The following is a 20,474-nucleotide window of genomic DNA, read 5'->3' as shown; positions in this document are numbered from 1 at the left end:
CTCTCCTCTCCTCTCCTCTCCTCTCCTCTTCTCTTCTCTTCTCTTCTCTTCTTCTCTCCTTACCTCACCTCATCGCACCTACACTCTCCTCTCCTCTTCTCTTCTCTTCTCTCCTCTCCTCTCCTCTCCTTCTCTTCTCTTCTCTTCTCTTCTCTTCTCTTCTTCTCTCCTTACCTCACCTCATCACACCTACACTCTCCTCTCCTCTCCTCTCTTCTAGCCAAGACATGCTATCAAGCTCTTGTCAGTGTTGAACCAGATGCCTCAGAGACATGGTCCTGATACCTTCTTCAACTTTCCAGGACGCAGTGCAGCGGTGAGACTGACCAATATACCAACACACACCTGAGTGTTATTATAAAGCAATTAGCCAGATGTATTCTTTGTGCACCCAAATTGCTAAATAGTCCTTCATGGCATTCTCCTTGGCAATTAGTCAGCATATTTTCTCCAACAGTGCAAGAGGTAATGGCTGAGTGAGTAGTATATTGAATGCTATAAACATTGGCAACAGCTGATCTAATGTATTTATCATCTCCCCAGGCCATAGCATTGCCGCCAATAGCCAAATGGCCTTACCAGAATGGATTCACTATCAACACTTGGTTCAGACAGGATCCACTCAACAACATCAATGTGGATAAAGACAAACCATACCTCTATTGGTAAGTAGAACGACATGTGGATTATTACATTATGAAAATAAAATCCTTGTAATTGGAACTGGGACTGAAAGCGTTTTTAAAAAATCCACTCTTTAAGCACAGTCAGAGTATTTCTATTGGCCATAAATCTTTAATTTCTTTGCCTTTTTTGTTGACCCCATGACATCACGTTGATTACTTCTGGAAAATAACATTGATATTTTTTGCCAACGCAGTTATAGAGGAATCAAAGGCATCAGTAGTTAAAAATAAATCTGTTTTTTCTCTCCGTCCTTCAGGATCACAGAATAGGAGTCTTTTTCTCTCTAGACTCCATTTTCAGCACTCATACAGAGAAAAAAAGATGCCTAAATACCAGCTTTTCTACTGACAGTAATCCTCAATGCAACACAGCCTTAAGAAATGCTACTAGTTGTGTACGAATGTTACCTCTTGTTGACCGTACAAACTGCCTCCTTTGCTTCTGCCACCACTATTGATCCAAGCGAAGAGAAGCACACTGCTGAATAAAGCAAGTTCAGGCCTGTTTCTTCTGAATGTCAAAAGGCATTGTGGTTAAAGTAAGAAGAAAAGTGATGCAAGCATAAATGACGCAGGTTGAGGATGAGTGCACTGTTCTTAAACACAGTATGAGAAAGCACTTAATGGACTGAAGACCTTTGCTCAGGCCGAACAATCTCCCACATTAGCTGTCAACAGCGTACAGGGTAGGTGATTGAAAACCTATGTACGGTACAGGTAACCAAGGTTTTACATGCTGAAGGATTCTAGGATGTTTAAGAGCATTGCACGAATATCCACAATAGATTTTAGCTGTTTCATTAAATGTCCAACTAATAACGGTTCAAATGTCACATGTACAACGATTTATTTAACTATTTAACTAATTACTATGAATAATGTTTTTGCAACTTCCGAACAATAAATTCAGCATAATGTTTCACTGAACTTACCAACACTTCCCTTGCTGACACATGATGGACATTGAACTCATCAGACTGAATGCGAAAGACATCATTTTAATAGATACCGATAATGAATTACAACATAACTTTAAATGTCAAGACGCTCCATTACGAGTGTGCCGTTAGGTGGATGCCTCTGCTCGTCGAGCAGCTGTGGACCTCGCTCGCCTCGACGTAAGTGGTGTAAGTGAAAGCCACTATGAAGATTCTTTAGCTTTGACCTTTCATTTAATTGAACTCCTTTATTCCGCTACTTGGCTTCTTCCCTCCACCTCTTCAATCTGAGACGCTAACCAGCGGCGTCCTCCCTTCACCTCTCCTCCATCACAGTCAAACTTGAATTCATTATGAACAGAGAGGTTTTGCTAAAGAATCGCGGAGCTAGTCGTCTCTACACGATTGATGACATGCATCCGTATAGTCTCCAGATAACATCGCAGGGATGAGCTCTGATCATGGAGAGTGTCAGGATGTATTCCTGTTGCCCTAGTAAGCGTTTGTCAAGTTGTCATGGTAAGTGTGGAGCGAGAGCGGGAGGTTGCCCAGGTCTTATCATCCTCTCCCAGATGCAGCTGCTACTCCAACCGCCTGTCTTACAGTATAGGCGGCTCCACAGCTGCATGAAGGCCGCGATAACACACTATATGCTCTCCTAACGTGCACAGGGATTCACTTGAGAGGGATTTATAACTGCTCTCTGGCTCTGTGTGTATGTGTGTGATCCTTCTGGGGCTTTTTTTTTTTTGCAAGTGAAATCTTTCTTGTTGTTTTTGTGAAGAAGCTTAGCTGCGAGACTGGGTTTTACATGGAGGTTACCAGTGCAGGAAGAGAAACATTATGGGGGTAAAAAAGGAAGGGAAGGGGATTAGTAGTGTTTTCCCACAAACCTGTGATCTGAGACCCCTGGTGCTGCTGCAAAGAAAATACTTTCAAATCCTGCTTTTTATGACTGGATTGGCTTAAATAGGAGATATGTGAGTGTCAAAGGTGCTCTGCTTTAGTTTTGTTTGGGAGGATTTCTTTTGGTACAATTTTACCTTTGAAACAACGGTTGATTTCCTTTTGATGTAGTTGACCTTTTGCAGTTATAGTGCTAGCTTGCAGAAACACAATATATTCTAATATCCACAATACAATCAAAATGTAATTAATTTGCTTTACTTTTTTTTGTACTATCCATTAAAAAATGTCAGGGTATTCATTTTCTCTCGTATCTAATGAAACTCCACGACGAACGTGTGATTTAGTCACACAGATGCTCGAATGTTGCACCATTCATTAAGAAGTACCGTAATTAGTTTTCATTTAGAGCCATCATTTCTTGACTGAAACAGTAATTTTCAAACCCCGATCTTGAATTGATAACAAACTGAGATGAATGTAATCCTGTCTGTTTCTCCTGCAGTTTTCGCACCAGTAAAGGAATAGGCTACTCCGCTCACTTTGTCGGAAACTGTCTCATCGTGACATCGTTGAAGTCAAAAGGAAAAGGCTTTCAGCACTGTGTAAAATATGATTTCCAACCTCGCAAGGTAAGAAAACACACAACAACCAATGTATTTTGAGTCTGTGTAGACTTCGGTAACCCTGTGCCACTTGTTAGATGAAACAGCGTCAGAAGAGTGCCGTTGCTCTCTTCTTCAATCTATCCTTTGCACTCACTAGGAGTGTTGATGAGTATAGATAAGGTCTGTCAATTAAGACCTGCACACTGCCCCTCTACCGCACTGTCAGCATTCTGCTACGGCTCTGCACACATAAACACATACATATACTTGATGAGATGGCCTTGTGCAGTATTTGCTGACCAAGTAGAATCTCTGCACTGCCTAACAAAGTTCCCAGTGGTTTGATCAATTTATAAGTCACCATGTCTCACAGCATTTTGTCCACCGTGTGCATTTCAGTCTTCCCTCCAGGGAACCTGTGTGTATTGTCACCAGGGAACATGCTTTCTAATCATAATCACACACATACATACACACACATGCACACTATTAAGGGTGCATGAAGGTGAGCAAAGGGTTAGATTTGGAAGAGAGTTCTGGCGAATGAATGAGGTTAACACATTGTAATCTTCCATGTTGGCTAACCCTCTTATAGAGAGCTAATGCTGTTAGAGGAAGTGTACTCAGTATTGCAAAGACTGAAATTTGGACTGAGCCAGACATGTTGACACAAACAAACATAAGTACTAAAGAAATCAAAAATGAATCATTGCACAGCAAGAGGTCGTATCAATATTCCCCAAAGGTTTGTGTTTTTTAATTAACAAGAGCAAAGGTGCAAAAAACATATTTCAGTAGTCTAGTCAATACGATGAATTTGGCCACCGACAATGGAAAATACAGAATATAAATATACAAAAGCAACAAAGAGTAAAGACGCTGTCAGGCAGCAATACTTTTCAAACACATAAGCTGAAGAAATGCATTAGGATAATATTTAAAAACCCAATTAAAAGGAAAATACAATCAATTAAAATACAGCACAGTTTACTTAAAAACATCAGAATTGCCTTAGTCAGCAATATTTTTGATGAGAAACTACCACTGTTCAAATATAAGAGCCTAAAGAAAAACAAACAATTGACTTTCTCCTTCTTTAATTTGGTGCATTGTTGCATATTTATTAGTTGATTTATCATCTTGTTTCTTTCTGTGTTTTTGTGTTTCCCAGTGGTACATGATCAGCATCGTCCACATCTACAACCGCTGGAGGAACTCTGAGATCCGTTGCTATGTCAACGGTCAACTGGTCTCCTACGGCGATATGGCCTGGCACGTCAACACCAATGATGTAAGATGTTGTCTTATCGCAGAGGCACGGTGTTGTTATATGAAACAATCTTTATGGAGAAGAATTACACGGAAAGTCACACTTGAGGACGTCGGAGACGCTGGTGCTCGGTCGGTTTTATGAATATTGAATTTTTTATCCAACTGTTGTGGTTTAAAAACAAAAAACTTGACGCAATTTGATAGATCTTTGAAGCTGAAGTGTTACTCCCAAATGAAGGCTTCTGCAGCAGCCTCATAAATCGGTGTTGCTCTGGCTCTACACTTCCCTCCTGTCGTGATATTGGCAAACGTTTGAGGTTTGCCCTCTGCTTTTCGTCTTTGCCCTTGGGCCTCGTTCCAGCACAGCTCGCCCAAACTCCAACTTCCAACTTTTCCATTTAGCAGGGGACAGGTAGCCTGACCTCTCAGTGGTAGCAGAGCCTTCATTACACTTCCTTCCCAGTTGGCTCTTGACTTTGTCGCAATTAGCAAAGGCTGGTGTTATTATCTGTAAGAAACTCTTTGGCCTTGGGGTGAAAAGTCTTATAGTTCACACAGTTCACTGCAAGTAAAATACACAGTACACGAGTGAAAGAACACGTCTGAAAGTGTCTCGATGCTATCAGGGTTTGTTTTGTCCTGAAGGCTGAAGAGAAAACTTGTTTCATCACTTTGAAGAAGAGTAAAGATCTCATTGTGATAAAGGGTATCAGATGGATGGAGTACATGAAAGGCGAGTGGACAGAGAGAATGTAATAGCAGGTGATGGAAAAGCTGTAACAGAGCGACTAGAAACGAGCAGCTATCAAAGGTTCATCTGCTTTTTCACCATCCTCTGTGTGGATGACTGCAGAATACCACAGACTTATGATCAGAGAGCAAAGATACATATTTGATTAAAGTCTTGAGACTTCCTAAAATGTGAAGATCCACAAACTTTTCTTCTTAAAGGTGTAAATGTGTCCTTAAACTGAAAAACACATAATCTAGAGGAGAGAAGTTGTTTCGGACGTACCTGTAGTTGGCAAGTTCAATAAAAAATGTCCATCTTCCAAAATGACCCTGAACAATGACACACGGTAAATCAAAAGCTCCAAACAAGACGCAAGACAGCTCTGAAGATTAAAAAGGTTTGATATGATAGCTAATGCTTTTCTTGTGTTCCACCTCTTTTTTTCAGAGCTATGACAAGTGTTTTCTGGGCTCATCGGAGACCGCGGATGCTAACAGGGTGTTTTGTGGTCAGCTGGGAGCCATTTACGTATTCAGCGAAGCTCTCAACCCAGCTCAGATCTTTGCCATTCATCAACTTGGCCCAGGATACAAGGTGAGACGGCGCCCACGTACTACCTTTATCTGTATGTTCTCTGTGCGCTTTACTGTGCATCAATGTCACGCACCATTTGTCAGGAAGAACATCCTGGCAACTTGAGGATTTCATTGTCGATGTTACTTTCCCCGTTGACGCCGTCAGCTAGAAGTAGTTGAGAGGCCATCAATCATTCTTTGGGCTGTCAATCGCAACAACAAAAAAATAGCCTGTGTGTTGAAGCCAGGGTGCCTTTGTGGTTGATAGGTTGAGGTTTCTGTTGTCAGTTAATGTATATACTTTAGATATCGCACCCTGTGGATCCCCTCTTATAATGCTGGAGCCTGAGTTTTATGACAAATAGGTGCACTGCTTCTTCGTAGGCTAGAGGAGTTGGTTCCCAACATGTTGTTTTAGACCTACAGCCCTTATGAACGCAAATATCAACACCGCTAATCAGATTACAATTGTGTTCATTTGAATTGAACTGGATGTTATTGATTATTGATTATTGATTAGGTCTGTCTGGTGTGGATTCTTAGTACTACCACTTGGAGTGGCAGACGCTAGAATCTATTTCACCTCTATCTAATTAAACTATTAATCCATAGACAGCTAACTATTTCAGTAATTTATCCATTATCGTTAGCTAACATTACAGGTCATTTAGCAGACACTCTTATCCCTGAACCCTGGAGCAGCTCAGGGTTAAGTGCCTTGCTCAGGGGCACAGCCTGGTATTGAACTCACAACCATCCAGTGATCTGTTTGGAAACCATACCACTAGATCACTAGGCCATCACCTGATTCTAACTATAATGATAAAGCTAATTCACCATTTATCCAAAAGCTATCTATTTCAACTTTATCTATTACTTTTAGCTAACTATTTAAAGCATTTAACCATTATATTTGGATAACTAATTCAAAACTATTGCAAAAATGTACTTTGCAACACTTCAAATGAGCAAAAATCCATTTTTAAATAAGAATACGGAGAGAAATGTAATGCCGAAGAGGCAGAGGTAATCAATATGTAAAACATATTTCACACTTATACTGTAACCTTGATGGAACTTCTTTTTTTGTTGTTGTCCAAAACCAAGCTCTTGACAGGGCAAGATGTCTTCATCAGGATAATCTAGCATGTGCAGGAACGTTTCTTCATTTTGATTTATTCTGCTCCTGTCACCACTATCACTGTGCATTTCTAATCCTGTTTCAGAAGAGGCACATATTCCAAACAGTAGATCATAATGTCGTGCAGCTGAAAGACGTGCAGTGATATTAGTGAGACGCGTCGCTGCAATCACAACCACATTTTCTAAGAATTTATTGGCTTCCTACACTCACTTTTAATGCATCCCTGCATATGAATAAAGTCAATATGTAAAGTTAAAGTAGATGAAGCAGATTCACATTAAAGGGACACAACGAAAAGAAAAACTACACTATCACTAAATACTTGCACCGCTGCTATTTCATGATAGTAGTATAAGGAGTACTTTTTTTGTACACAAATCGAGGTACTTGTATTAAACTTTAGTATTTCCATTTAATGCAACCTGATTCTCCTTATAGGTAAATGTTGTACTTTTTTACTATTATCTTTTTTTAAATAAATATATAAAAGTAAAACACTGACAGGAATCATTTTACTAATCATTTTGCGAGTACTTATGTGCTTTCACTTTAGTATGGTTTTGAATGCAGGACCTTTACTTGTAGTGGAGTATTAGTAATGTTCTGAAGGATCTGAATACTTCTTCCACCACTTCTAAATAGCTCCTGAGAAATCACAAAGTGATGTTTGGAATTTGAAGTTTGGAAGTATGCGAGGGTGGATTTCAACAGACAGAAGTTTGCGTTCCTGTTGTACTATAGAATTATTCAAATGAGGCTTCACAATATTGGGTGTTGAGCACTGATAGCTTTAGAAATCATGCCTTTTGGCCTGTCTATCGGAGACAGCTAAGATGTCACAACACCTTGCCAGCTGTCTGTTTCTTGTTTTGGCAGACTCGCACGCCTCAGGCCACTTACGGCTTGTTTATGAAGGTGTCCAAAGCTGTCACATTTTCAGCACCATGAGACCGCACCGATAACCGAGGCTGCTGATGTGTGCGAACAGCTGCTGGTATTTCAATAGCTCCATGGAAAGGGTATATACTAAATCAGACATTTGTTTTAATTACCAAGACCTGATACGGTAACACTGGCGGAGAAACACATTGACAACATGCAGAGTGCATGAGGTAGAGCATAGATCATCCTCTCTCTCTCTCACATCATAAGTCACGTTATAGACTAGAGTCCTCTCATGTTCCTCCTAATGATGATGCTCGGGGTTTGCTGTTTGTCGGCCATGAATACTGATTCCTCTCTCTGTCACGGCAAACAGTTTCCTCGGGCCGATCAGTCAGATGATTGCTTCTCTGCATGGCGCAGAATGGACTTCTTAGATGCCCAGAAGAGACCATTAAATGGCTCAGTTGTTTCAATGCCACGTGCCTCGGTGCTACTATTGTAATGATGAGCGTGCGGGTTTCTCGTTCGGCTAAAGGAGAGCTCCAGTGAGACACACACCTTCCTGTCTTAATACGAATATAGGCCAGTCCTTGTTCTTACGACTTCTGACTGAGGATGTGTATGTATGACAATTCTGCCTGAAGTATTGCCTAATCGGTGTTAAAGAAATAACTGTATCTATGTATGCTGTACAGTGTGTGTTTGTATGTGTTTGTATGTGTGTGTGTGTCACTGTATGTAGCCTCTTGGTCTCATCCACTGCCAGTGTTACTGTTCAGTAATGAGGAGTAAAAAGCAGACCGACACTCTGCTCGCTCTGCTAAACAAGCCTTCAGCAAAGTCTTCAAGGTTTTTTCGCTCGACGCCGCTCATGATGGCCGACACGCTGTGTGTACTGGCGGTCTCTGTACGTGTGTGCAGTTCAGCACTTCAATGCTCTCCTGAAGACAGAAGAAGGTGGACTATAACATCTTGTTTTTCTGCTATGGTTGGGCTATGATGCAAATAAAGTTTTGTTGTCTTTTTGTGTGTGTGTGTGTGTGTGTGTGTGTGTGTGTGTGTGTGTGTGTGCGTGTGTGTGTGTGTGTTCTGTCACTCACATGTTGTTGAGTGTGTCATTGGTTGTACACTTCATCAGGAGTCCAGATGTCCTCATTGCGGAGCACTGCCAACAATCTGGCCACAGCGTAATTAATGCACCGTGCGAGTCTATCCGGACACCTGCATTGTGTGTCTTGTGTGTATTTTTCAGGTTTTATAATACTATTATTGAAAGTCTTTTTGTTTTGTGCAAAGGTTTGAGGGTCATTCCCTAAAGACAGATTTGTATGGGGCTCAGTTTGACATCGAATGACATGACTGTCGTTAACTGTCCTAAAATCTGGCATCAAATATCTTTGTTAGAGTTTTTGAATTGTTTACTTAGAATGTAATCAATTTTCGATCATATATTAAGTTCTCACATGGCTGTTTTGTATCAGTACCGAAACTCAAAGTTTCAAATCTGTATTGTATTCAGTATGGAAACATTTCAAATGATACCCAACTCTAGATTTCTATTTATTCAAATATCTTATTCATCTAATTACCTCAATGAATTGCCAATCAAAGTTTTACAACAGTTTTGCCATGTGCTAGAGAACTCATTTCGGAGGACTGGTTGTGAGAACGAGATCACTGGTACTAGCGGCCAAAATGTTTTTTTTACTCAGGCGTCTCCCTTAGAGATAGGGTGAGAAGCTCAGCCATCCGTGAGAGACTCGGAGTAGAGCCGCTGCTCCTTTACGTTGAAAGGAGCCAGTTGAGGTGGTTCGGGCATCTAGTAAGGATGGGCACCTCCCTAGGAAGGTGTTCCAGGCACGTCCAGCTGGGAGGAGACCCCGGGGAAGACCCAGGACTTGGTGGAGAGATTATATCTCCTCACTGGCCTGGGAACGCCTCAGGATCCCCCAGTCGGCCTGGAGAAGGGAAGATTGGGGTTCCTTACTGGAGCTGCTGCCCCCGCGACCCGACCCCGGATAAGCGGTAGACGAAGGATGGTTGGGAATGGGAGGCCAAGATTGAGCTGAATAGAGTAAATGTGTGTGTGTGTGTGTGTGTGTGTGTGTGTGCATGTGTGTGCTGTTATCACTGAAGGCCAGTGTCGTATCTGCAGCTGTCAGGTGTGACAAATGCGTGAGTTGTCGCTTTCATTCCTCTGTGTGTGTGTGTGTGTGTGTGTGTGTGTGTGTGTGTGTGTGTGTGTGTGTGTGTGTGTGTGTGTGTGTGTCTTTGTGTAACCAGGTGAGGGACACACATGTGTTTAAGCGCAGCTGTGCAAAGCTTTACATAAACATTTGCACTTTCCTTCACTTTTGCATGCTTGCCCCGTTGCTTGCCGAGTCAGCAAAGCTCTTTTACTCCTTCAGCTTCCTGCCTTCATCGTTTAGCACGGCAACATAAATAAAAGCTCACAGCTATACACATGCACAAGTACACACACTTCATAAATTCTCCACAATAAATGGGCTTACACTGCAATTTTCTTTACATCTTAATAAGTGCGTTCGTTTCACACACAGGCTATTCAGTGCCCACTAACCTTCAAAATGAACCGAAGAGCAATTTACTTGTGTTTGTGATTGATTATCCATGCCAATGACTGCGGTATTCTAGGTTACTTTTAATGGATGAATATTTTAAACAGCTGTTTAATAGATACCCTTTTTAACGGCGGTCATCAGCTCTTGTGCTTGTTCTAAAGTCAGAACATATTGCTGTTCTGCCACGTAATTACCCATTAATTGCTCTTGGAAATAATGTTCTTCTGGAAAGAATGTGTGTGTGAAAAGTGTGCTTCAGATTCAGATTATATGTACAAGAAAGGTTTTTGTAACACAAGCATCCTGATAAATGGAAGGAAGAGGACCGAGATAAAGATGTTACGGCTGTTTTCTTCAGACGTCTCCATTGTGCGGTGCCCTCAGTTTCAGTTGCTTCAGTGTGAAAATGTGTGTTGCATGGTGGTTAAAAACAGCTCAGGGCACATTTTACACAGCAGACCTCAGATGAAAAGTTTAGAACAAGACGGGCCTGCAGGTCTGTGAGCAGCCCGGGGCTTTCCTGTGCAGTCAGTGCTGAGAAAGGCACCTGGGGACGCAGCCGCTCGAAGGGGAGGGCGCCCCTTTTCCTGGAGCTGCTGCAAAGGTTCTGCAGAGCAACTCGCTGGTCTTTCATCTGCGGGGCTTCATGTGTGTATGAGCATCGCTGCAGGACACATGGACCCAGAGAACTGCGCTCACAAAATGCAGCGCACTTCCTGCAATATCGGCGTGGACAAAACCAAATGAATTTTATTTGTGAGCCGATGTTAAATGTGTCTGTCTGTACACTAATGTATGAAGAGCTAATATCCTCTCAAAGATGAAAAGGAAAATAGTCCACGATAAAGATATTTTAGATTACAACAAAAACAAGGACTCAAAGGTTAAAAGGTTCAAGTTGATGACAAATGTAACATAATATGCAGAAATTGATTAACATAAATGTGTCCGTGTGCGTGTGTACTTTTGTTTTTGCTCCCACACATCCGCTGGCCCTTTCCATCTCTTATTCTGGACAAATTGAATTAATGCCCGGGTTAGCGCTGTGTTCATTAAGCTAATGCTGTGTTGTTGACACACGGCTCATGCTGCAATTAAGCAGACTCCATTTTGGGTGTTTAACTTGCACACACGCTCGCAAGTCATTTGTCTCTTTTGATTCAAAGTTTTTTCTCACACAACCGTTGACATCTTCTCTCTCCATCACTGCAGAGCACTTTCAAGTTCAAGTCAGAGAGTGACATCCACCTGGCCGAGCACCACAAGCAGGTGTTGTACGACGGCAAGCTGGCCAACTCCATCTCCTTCACCTACAACGCCAAGGCGACGGATGCCCAGCTCTGCCTGGAGTCGTCGCCGAGGGAAAACTCCTCCATCTTCGTCCACTCGCCACACGCTCTCATGCTACAGGTCAGTCTAGGTCAGAGTGGCGGCTCATCACTAGCCCGGTTACAGACCTCTGAATCATCATGCACGTATGATGGATTTGAAATTAAATGGCAGTTCAGTCTGATTATCAGGCTACTTTGTCACAGAACCACACAAGAACATTACAGGTGTTGGTTTCTAAAAGAAAAGGTTTTTCAAGGCTGGTTGCTGATTGTGGTTCTTTGTGTCTTTGTGTTGATTTGTAAGAGTTTCTCCCTTTGCTCATTGTGCAAAGAATGCAGCAGCATTTCAGACGGCAATTGAGTCTTATTGTATTTGTAGTTGCATAGTTATTTCAATTAGTTAGTAGATGTTTGCACAATCATCTTCAGTTCAGGGAGTTCAGACAGATTACAGAGTTAAGCAGGTGCCAATTACAGCTACATAAATGTCTAATTATTTAATTATTTCTCGCTGAAATCCAAAAGATGGTCTTTATTGCACTCCAGCATCATCAATTAAACTTCAAATGGATGTAAATCAGGACAGGTGAAAGGAAGCTAATGGTTAATGATTAACATAAAAGCACATAGATTTGAATAACGTTAAAAAATGATCAGGTAAGCTGAGCTTTAAACTCGATGTTTTGAAGTTTAAAATCAGTGTGTAGATTTGTCCATGCTGTAGGTGCAGAACATATATTACAACTTTCTTTCCAATTCGGTTCTGACAACAAAACACAAAAAGAGATTGTAATTTCCGTTATTACATTTTGAAATGTAATATATCTCAGAGCCTCTCAGAGACACAAGAAACACGCCATCCATCATGTGAAGACAGTGAGTGTTAATTACCACTCAACAATGTAGTAATGCTGCATGTGAGAACTACAGTAGATGTTCTACTGTAGTTCTGATATGATGTTTTATTGGCAGTGAGTGAGTGTGTGATTGTATCTGTGTGAACATACAGTACAGTACTGTACAGTATAATAGTCTTGGTCGGCAGTAACGGTTCATTTCCGTCCCACAGGATGTGAAGGCCATTGTCACACACTCCATCCACAGTGCCATCCACTCTATAGGAGGCATCCAGGTGCTGTTCCCTCTCTTCGCTCAGCTGGACTACAAACAGCTCAATGACTGCAGCGTGGACACCACAGTCTGGTGAGTAGTATAGACATTTCTACTACAGTAAATGAGCTGAAACATTAAATAGCATGCTTTAATGTGCAACATATACTGCGACTGATCCTGGACCCAGAAACAAAAAAGAGACGATGAGCAACATTAGATAAAGATGAGTTTTTTCTTCTGTGCGTGAGAATTGTCTTCCATCTGAACGAGCAACCTTACATTTATGCTGCAGGCTAGAAATAACTGATTAGACGGAGCAGGGTATGTAAGTGTGAAAGGAAGAAGAGTTATGTGGTTTTCCCCCACAGCGATGAGCTGCTTTTAGAAAGTTGAAGTGTCTGCGTTCTTCTCGCTCCAACATCGCCCTAAACCACTCCATCACACGAGCCTTAATGCAGTTACATATCAGGCAGCATCTCCACATCATGTCGGCCGATATCCGAGACTATTTGTCAAATATCATCAGGAAGATAGCAATAACAAACAGCTTCCTGTTAAAAAGAAATGATGGAGCAGGTGAATGTGGGTATGAGGAGAGGTGGAGGAAACACACAGTCCATTAGAGAACATGTAGAAATCCATTAATGATTTCCACGCAGGATTGCTGAAATATATGTGTGTACAATGTGTGTGTCGCAGTGCCACTCTGCTGGCGTTCCTGGTGGAGCTGTTGAAGAGCTCAGTGGCGATGCAGGAGCAAATGCTGGGAGGGAAGGGCTTTCTGGTGATTGGATACCTGCTTGAGAAGGTCAGTTAAAGGCCTCCCCAATGAAGAGTTTGTGTTACATTTTTAAATAACCATGACCTCTACTAAGTTTTCTAAAGCTAATAAGGCCCCTTGTTTTGAGAATGCTTTATGTTTTGATTGCCTTTTGTACTTTGTTTATCTGCTGTTCACTCAGCTGCCAGTTAATTAGGTACAGCCAGTTCTCTCCAATTATTTTGTCCGACCCATTTATATCAATCAGGGTAGGATAAATAACAGAAACATCTCTCTGTGTAGCACAGTGCAGTTCAACAGCACCGGGCTGTTGTATTAGACGACATGTACCGAGTAAACTTTACTGAGTTTTTATGAAACGTGATCATTATTATTAATTTAGTCTTGTCTCTACTAGCTGCAACAGGAGGTAACAATATGCCAAGAATGTGCAAAACGACAGAGATCACATTAATTGATATACAGACTTGGTTGCTGGTGTAAATTAAATACTTCACACCTTTGACTGTTAGACACCACAGGCACCATGTAACCAAGGTTACACTGGCTGTACTGTAGGGGGGGGGTGGGGGGCACATCTCCTGACACAGTCATTTAAATAATAATGATTATTTGTAGATTAGTTTTTTAATAAGAAGAACATTTTTCTCACTTTAACGGAGTGAGAAATACACAGCTGGTTTTTTTTTTTTCTTTTTCTGGCTGTGCTTAACCTCTTCTCATTTGGCTTGTGTGTCTTCTGCGTCCCTAACCATGGCAACAACACACCTACTGTACTGTATGGATGCAGTTATTATTCATAACAGCTTAAAGAACATTAATTGGTGCTCTGTTTGTGAGCTCTTGCCCATGAACCTATCATCAAGGGATATTTAAGACAAACAGTACTGTATAAAGAGATAAATGTGATTTACCAAAAGAAAAGGAGGTTTGTGTGTCCATTCAGTCTGCTTTAATCCCATATTATACTTACGTCTTTTGTCCAGTCGTGCCGGGTCCACATCACCAGGGCGGTCCTTGAACAGTTCTTGTCCTTCGCCAAGTATCTGGATGGTTTACCTCATGGAGCGCCTCTCCTCAAACAGCTATGTGACCATGTCCTCTTCAACGCTGCCATCTGGATACACACCCCTGCCAAGGTCTGTTTATTCGTGTGCATCAACTGCATTTGTGTGTGTGTGTGTGTGATTTCATGACCTTGCTGCAAAAAAAATCTGAACGATGATCTGAATAAGAGAATGAATGGGGTGATAGAAGCAGACTCAAGACGAGACGAAGAAGAAAAAGAAGTGCTCAGGAGGATGTTTTTGAATGCGAGGAAAATTGAAGACAGCGAGAAAATTGAAGACGAAGAGAAAGGAGGGACAGAAACCTTAGTGCCCATTGCCCTTTAAAATAATATAACAAAAGAGGTTACAGAACACAGAGGGGGGGAGCTGGCACATCACGCAGGAAAAGGACAGAACGGGCAAACGAGGGAAACAAAGAGAAAAAGTGACATTTGAAAAGACCCCAGGACAGGAGAGCGATGTGTAGTTCCTTTTCTCCTTCTCACTCTGAACTAGATGTGAGTGTTCCTGGCATTCCCGCGGGGCCAGTTAGCTCTTTCCTCCATTATTTTCAGAACTTCCTGACTCCCCATCCTCTTCCCTCTGACCCTGAGATGTGATTGGCTCCTGGGTACAGCAGTATCGCTCTCCAGGGCATGCAGGAGTTAAGACAGAAGAAATGCGACTGAGCAGTTGCTACAGCTCAGGAGAATGAGGAGGGTGTGAAAGTCAGACTCTAACACAGCGTGAACGTATCAACCTTAGCTCACACATTGGAGCAGTCCCAAGTGGCTTGGCTATGATTGCCTGTTGGGTTTATACCTTCAATTGAGTGCCAATACAGAAAATGACAATGAAGTGCTAGTAAACATTACCACAATTCATCAGGGACATAATGAGAGAACAATAGAAATATATTAAATGTATTAAGCAGCAAAATTGAATCCTTTAATCGTACCTCCACTGTACCATTCATGCCTCCCGCTGAGCTTTATTATTTTCCACTTCTCAAGTTATTATAATCACCTTCATTATTGCCAAGAATAGCCTCGGTCATATTCAGGACAGGAAACACTATAATAAATCTACACCACACTGAAAATAAAATAAAGAGCCTGTTGTCTTCTGGTGAACATAATCCTCTCAGAGATGGAGAAATGTTTGAAACAAGCTCTTGTTGCAGCAACGCAGCCCAAACTATTGTGCAACGATCAAGGAATGTCAAGCTTTTCTGCAGTCGAACCTGTTGTAAATCGCAGGAGAGAAACACATCAGATTTTGTGAAAAAGTCGCGGGAGTGCCACTCTCCATTCTAGATGAGCTGTGATAAGGTGTGGTCAGGCTGCGACACTTCGCTAATTTCATCTGCTTAACCGGAGCTACCTCGTTAAGGCTGGTCCTTAGCGTCGTGGTCACTGTAATGAGCTCAGAGATTAGTGAGCGTGCAGCAGACTCAAATCTGTGTCTGGGCGATGGAGAGGATTGGAGAGAGGAATATTAAGAGAGGGGAAAAAGGGAACAGAAGACGGCAGGAAAGGAATAAGCAATTGGAGAGCGCCCTCCTTAAATGTCAGCGCTGCGTAAGGAGCTCCTCAGATGTTTGACGGCTTCAGGCGAAGAAACATCAGAAATAACACAAAGCAGAAAACATTGGCGCTTTAGCTGGAGGGAAGATTCCTTTCAATCCCCTGTGTGGCTGTCTTTTCACAATAAAACTGCCTTTTGTTTCAACACCAGAAGCACACAGATCATTTGTTTCTCCCCAGCAGGTCTCTGTCAATTTGTATTTGTTCGTCGACCTGTGTGTGGGATGTATATACTGTATATTCTTTATTTAACCAGGTTAAAGTCTCATTGAGATTAATTTCAAGAGTGACCTGGACAAGAGCATGAACACTGTTCTAACAATAAACAAATCAATGCAAGCAGACAAATACAACTGTTGCACACGACAAATGAATGAGCACAATATCCAGTTTGTATGCAATACAAAATGTACCTATACTGTATTTACTGAATATATGGATGTGTGTGTATTCAGGTCCAGCTGTCCCTCTACACATACCTGTCATCTGAGTTCATCGGCACCGCCACTATCTACACCACCATCCGCCGTGTGGGCACCGTCCTGCAGCTGATGCACACTCTTAAGTACTACTACTGGGCCATCAACCCGGTGGAGTGCAGTGGAATCAACCCCAAAGGCCTCGGTAGGTTCACAACTGCACACGCTTTGCACACATAAAGTCATTCTCACTGTAAGAAGAAAGAAAGGAGATGAATGTGTCCTTATTATCCATTGGTCCGTCAGTTTGTCCATCTTCTATGGAGGTCACGGGAAGAATGAGCCTTCTACAGGTCTACCACATAAAGACACAACATATTCCCTCCTGTGTGCAATTCAAGGTGTTGTATGCTCCACCCGAAGTGCTTATCGGGTGGCCAAACAATGCCTGAAAGCTTCCCCCCCCCCTTACAGCTTTCTGACATCAGTAGTGAGGGGATGTGTTTGACCCCTACTGTAACTTTCTGAAAATCTGACAAACACCCACGAATTGGCAGGCATGCAGAGGTGAGAAAGTGAGCAGAGTTTGAACTTCAACAATTCGTGTTAATATTTGTTTAGCTTTAATTAGACAGTACCCATGGTTACATGCAGAAAATACAAATTGCTTTTAATTGTATGCGGTTGTTGAAGATTTTTATGGCACTAAAGAGGTTTACATTTTTTTTCAGTCTTAGCTTCCAGCTGAAAAACAACACAATGAAGACCTAAAGTCAAAAGTAAATGAGACTTGAATAGCTAACAGGATGTTTAATGGCTCTGCACATAACAGTAACACCTTATATAATGTCAGGTCAAATCATTAAAGCTTCATTAAATTGCACAAAACACAGATGGCTATATGATCATCATTTCACCATGGAGATAATAACAGGACAGTAAGTGGTCATTTATGCTTTACATAAACTCTGCCTTTGCTTAACTACCACTCTCTAGTTGCTCATGAGAGAGGCTGAGCAGATCCCTTTTGCAAATGTTTCTGCGTGTTTGAGAGTGAATAATACAAATGCAGAATTATTTTTGTTTTCCTGTAAAAGAAATACAAATAAATGTTTCTCAGGAAGAATAACCGTGTGGCCTGTGTAACAGAATCAATTTTAATTATATTGTTTTGAACTGAAATGCGTGCACATTTTTTTAGTAGCAAAGCTATAACAGATTTGTCCATATCTTAAACATATATTCATATTCCTAACACAACACAGCGACAAATCAGATTTTATATTTCCACTGCCTTTGTAATTCAGCAGAGAACAGTGTGTACACTGTTGCCTCACACCAGAGCTTCAGAAAGGTCGGAGCTTACACTTTCACTTTATTCAACCTCTTCTTTTGCCCGGGACGCTCCACGGACTATGAGTACGCATCCCACGTTGCCATGGCAACAGACGGTTTTGAGTGGCAGATCCAAGGGAGCTTTTGGAATTTCTAATCAAGTGGCTGTCTGGTTTGGTTTCTGTTTGGCGATATTGCTGTTTGACTGCTGGGATTCAGCCCTATGATGAAGCACTGATAACAGCAGCAATTAGCCTCAGACATCTTCTAATGGACGTTCAAAGCTAAAGGATGTGCTAGTTGTGGTTTGGAAGTCTGCATACGTGTGTACTTGACTCCACTGTAAGAGTGTGATATGCATTAATGGGATTAATTTGCATAGTAATGGACGGATATTTTGAACCTAAAATGGGCTTTGTGGGTATAAATGTATTGAACTGTGCCTTGTCTGAAGTAATGAGGTTAAACCCAAGATGGTTTTGTCTAAGTGTATTTTTACCCTGCTTTGAATCTTTGAAACCCTGCTTAGAAATACAGTTCCTCTGCAAGCTAGCCTTGTATTTTACAAATAGCTGCATTTCATGTTTGGAAATTGCTTTTAGAACCACAGAAAGGGAGAGCGTGCAGTGTACAAAAATAAACACCTCAGGCCTTTTGCAGGTACATTGCTTTTACTCTCTGCAGTTAAAGATGCAATGTTTAATCCGAGCCATCTGCTCCAAAGAAATAGAGGGAAGTATTTTATTTCAACTCTAAACTGGGTCCATATAATCTCTAATGTTTATATTTTAGTTGTAGCTTGGCGTATGTTTTGTATTGTAATTTATTCATTATATTGTGTATTGCATTTACCGGTCAAAAACCACTTCTACTTTATATTCTTCACGTTCGGCTGATCCCTGTTGTGTTCACTGGGGCACTAATGTTAAGCGGGGCTGTAGTCCCTGCAACGTTACGTTAGTTTGTTTATTGGACTAAATCCAAAGTGGCAGAGACTAGAAAATGACCCGCATATTCGTCTCATGTGGCAGCGCAGCCGGGGGAGGAGAGAGCCGGCACTCGGCAGCCTCCGTCAGAACAAGCCCCAGCGCCTGCAGTCACCGCGGGCTGCAGTTCCCCGGTGCTGTGGCTGAACTCGAGCTAACTGCTAATTGAAGTTACGCCGTTTCCCCGGGGCTTGCAACAGCTCTCGCCCGGCGAAACAGGAGAGGATGCCGGTGGTTTTCTCGTTTCTGCTACTTACAATAAACAAACTATAAAACAGACACGGAACATGGCTGTAATATTTACAAGCAAGTCAGGCAGATACACTTCTTCTCCCTCTGCACTGAGGGCAGACTGGCGCTACAGCGACTCACTATCACCTCTAGAGGAACGAGTGGTATTACAAGACATGACGGAGCGCAGCTAGTCAGTTAGCATGCTAATTTCAGTAGATATCTCTGCAACTGAACACATCGGTGTCTTTGACATAATATCATCACGGTTACCTCTTCACATACTGTAAATAATGTTTGTTCATTGTTTTAATGTTTTAAGTTTTAATTCTATCATATCTTAAACATTGAATCTTTAAATTATAATGCAACCAAAACAGTGAGAAAATAGCTTCTATTGAGTGTGTAGTTGTTGCAAGGAGCCCAAAATCAGAACACAAACACAGATTACCAAGAAAACACCAAAAACACATCTTGGACTCCACACAGGTTGTCACTATCTGGCAGAACAAAACTCTTTTTTACAATGACTGATAAAACCATTGAGTCAGATTAGGATTAAAGGACCACAAGAGAAAGACAATTAATTTCAGAGTAAAAGACTATAATTAAAGCTGCCCCTGAGAAGCGGTTTAGATGAATATGAGCTTTGCTCAAATCCTCTTAAAAGACCCTTAAAACGGAGGTCACCCTCGCACACGTTCACCTGGTGCATCCACGTTTGACACAGAGCTGCTGCGTAACCATGATGGATGGTGAGTGTCACTATTCCACCAACATGTACAAGCTTGACACATAATGATGATAAATCACAGGGGAGTTCTTCAGTGTCATGTTTTGGCTCTTTGAAGAGCAGGTGAACAGACTGAAAGCCGTACACACGCTTATGATTCAAGGGTAGCAGAGCATGACAACAGTATGGAGGGAAAAGCTTTGTATCATCACCCTCAGTCTTGTTGTGTTTCTACTTCCACTGGTTAAGCAGCTACGGGTCAGATATCAGTTTAAATGTTCTAAGAAGACGAGCTAAATGTCATTGTTGCCTTATAAACTTAACAAACCCGTGTTGGGAATGTAGAATGCTGATGAGAACATGTAGCTTGTGACGTATATTGCGTACTGACTGTTTGGAGAAAGCCAACTTTATCAGACTGCAGTAGCCACTGGGACCATTAAAGGAAAATGCCCTTATTTTTAAAGTGTGGTTCTAATATCGTTCTTGCTTGGATCTGCATCAATGCATCTTTTACTATTTGGCACCATATTCCATTAGTTAGTTATTTGGCAGCCTTTTTGAGCCGATTCATCACAACC

General features: G+C 41.7%; 1 protein-coding gene across 1 annotated transcript in view; it reads left to right on the top strand.

Annotated features, from left to right (window-relative positions):
- nbeaa (neurobeachin a) overlaps positions 1–20,474 on the top strand; it is an 87,172-nt gene that overhangs the window by 32,617 nt on the left and 34,081 nt on the right. The window contains 10 exon segments of the mRNA XM_029447776.1: positions 221–316; positions 544–665; positions 3,036–3,162; positions 4,310–4,429; positions 5,591–5,737; positions 11,542–11,739; positions 12,730–12,863; positions 13,473–13,581; positions 14,541–14,693; positions 16,645–16,813. Of these exon segments, the coding sequence (XP_029303636.1) occupies positions 221–316; positions 544–665; positions 3,036–3,162; positions 4,310–4,429; positions 5,591–5,737; positions 11,542–11,739; positions 12,730–12,863; positions 13,473–13,581; positions 14,541–14,693; positions 16,645–16,813 (1,375 nt within the window).

Source organism: Cottoperca gobio, chromosome 14 (genome assembly GCF_900634415.1).
Source record: "Cottoperca gobio chromosome 14, fCotGob3.1, whole genome shotgun sequence".
NCBI lineage: Eukaryota > Metazoa > Chordata > Actinopteri > Perciformes > Bovichtidae > Cottoperca > Cottoperca gobio.
This window is presented reverse-complemented; position numbering and strand designations above follow the sequence as displayed.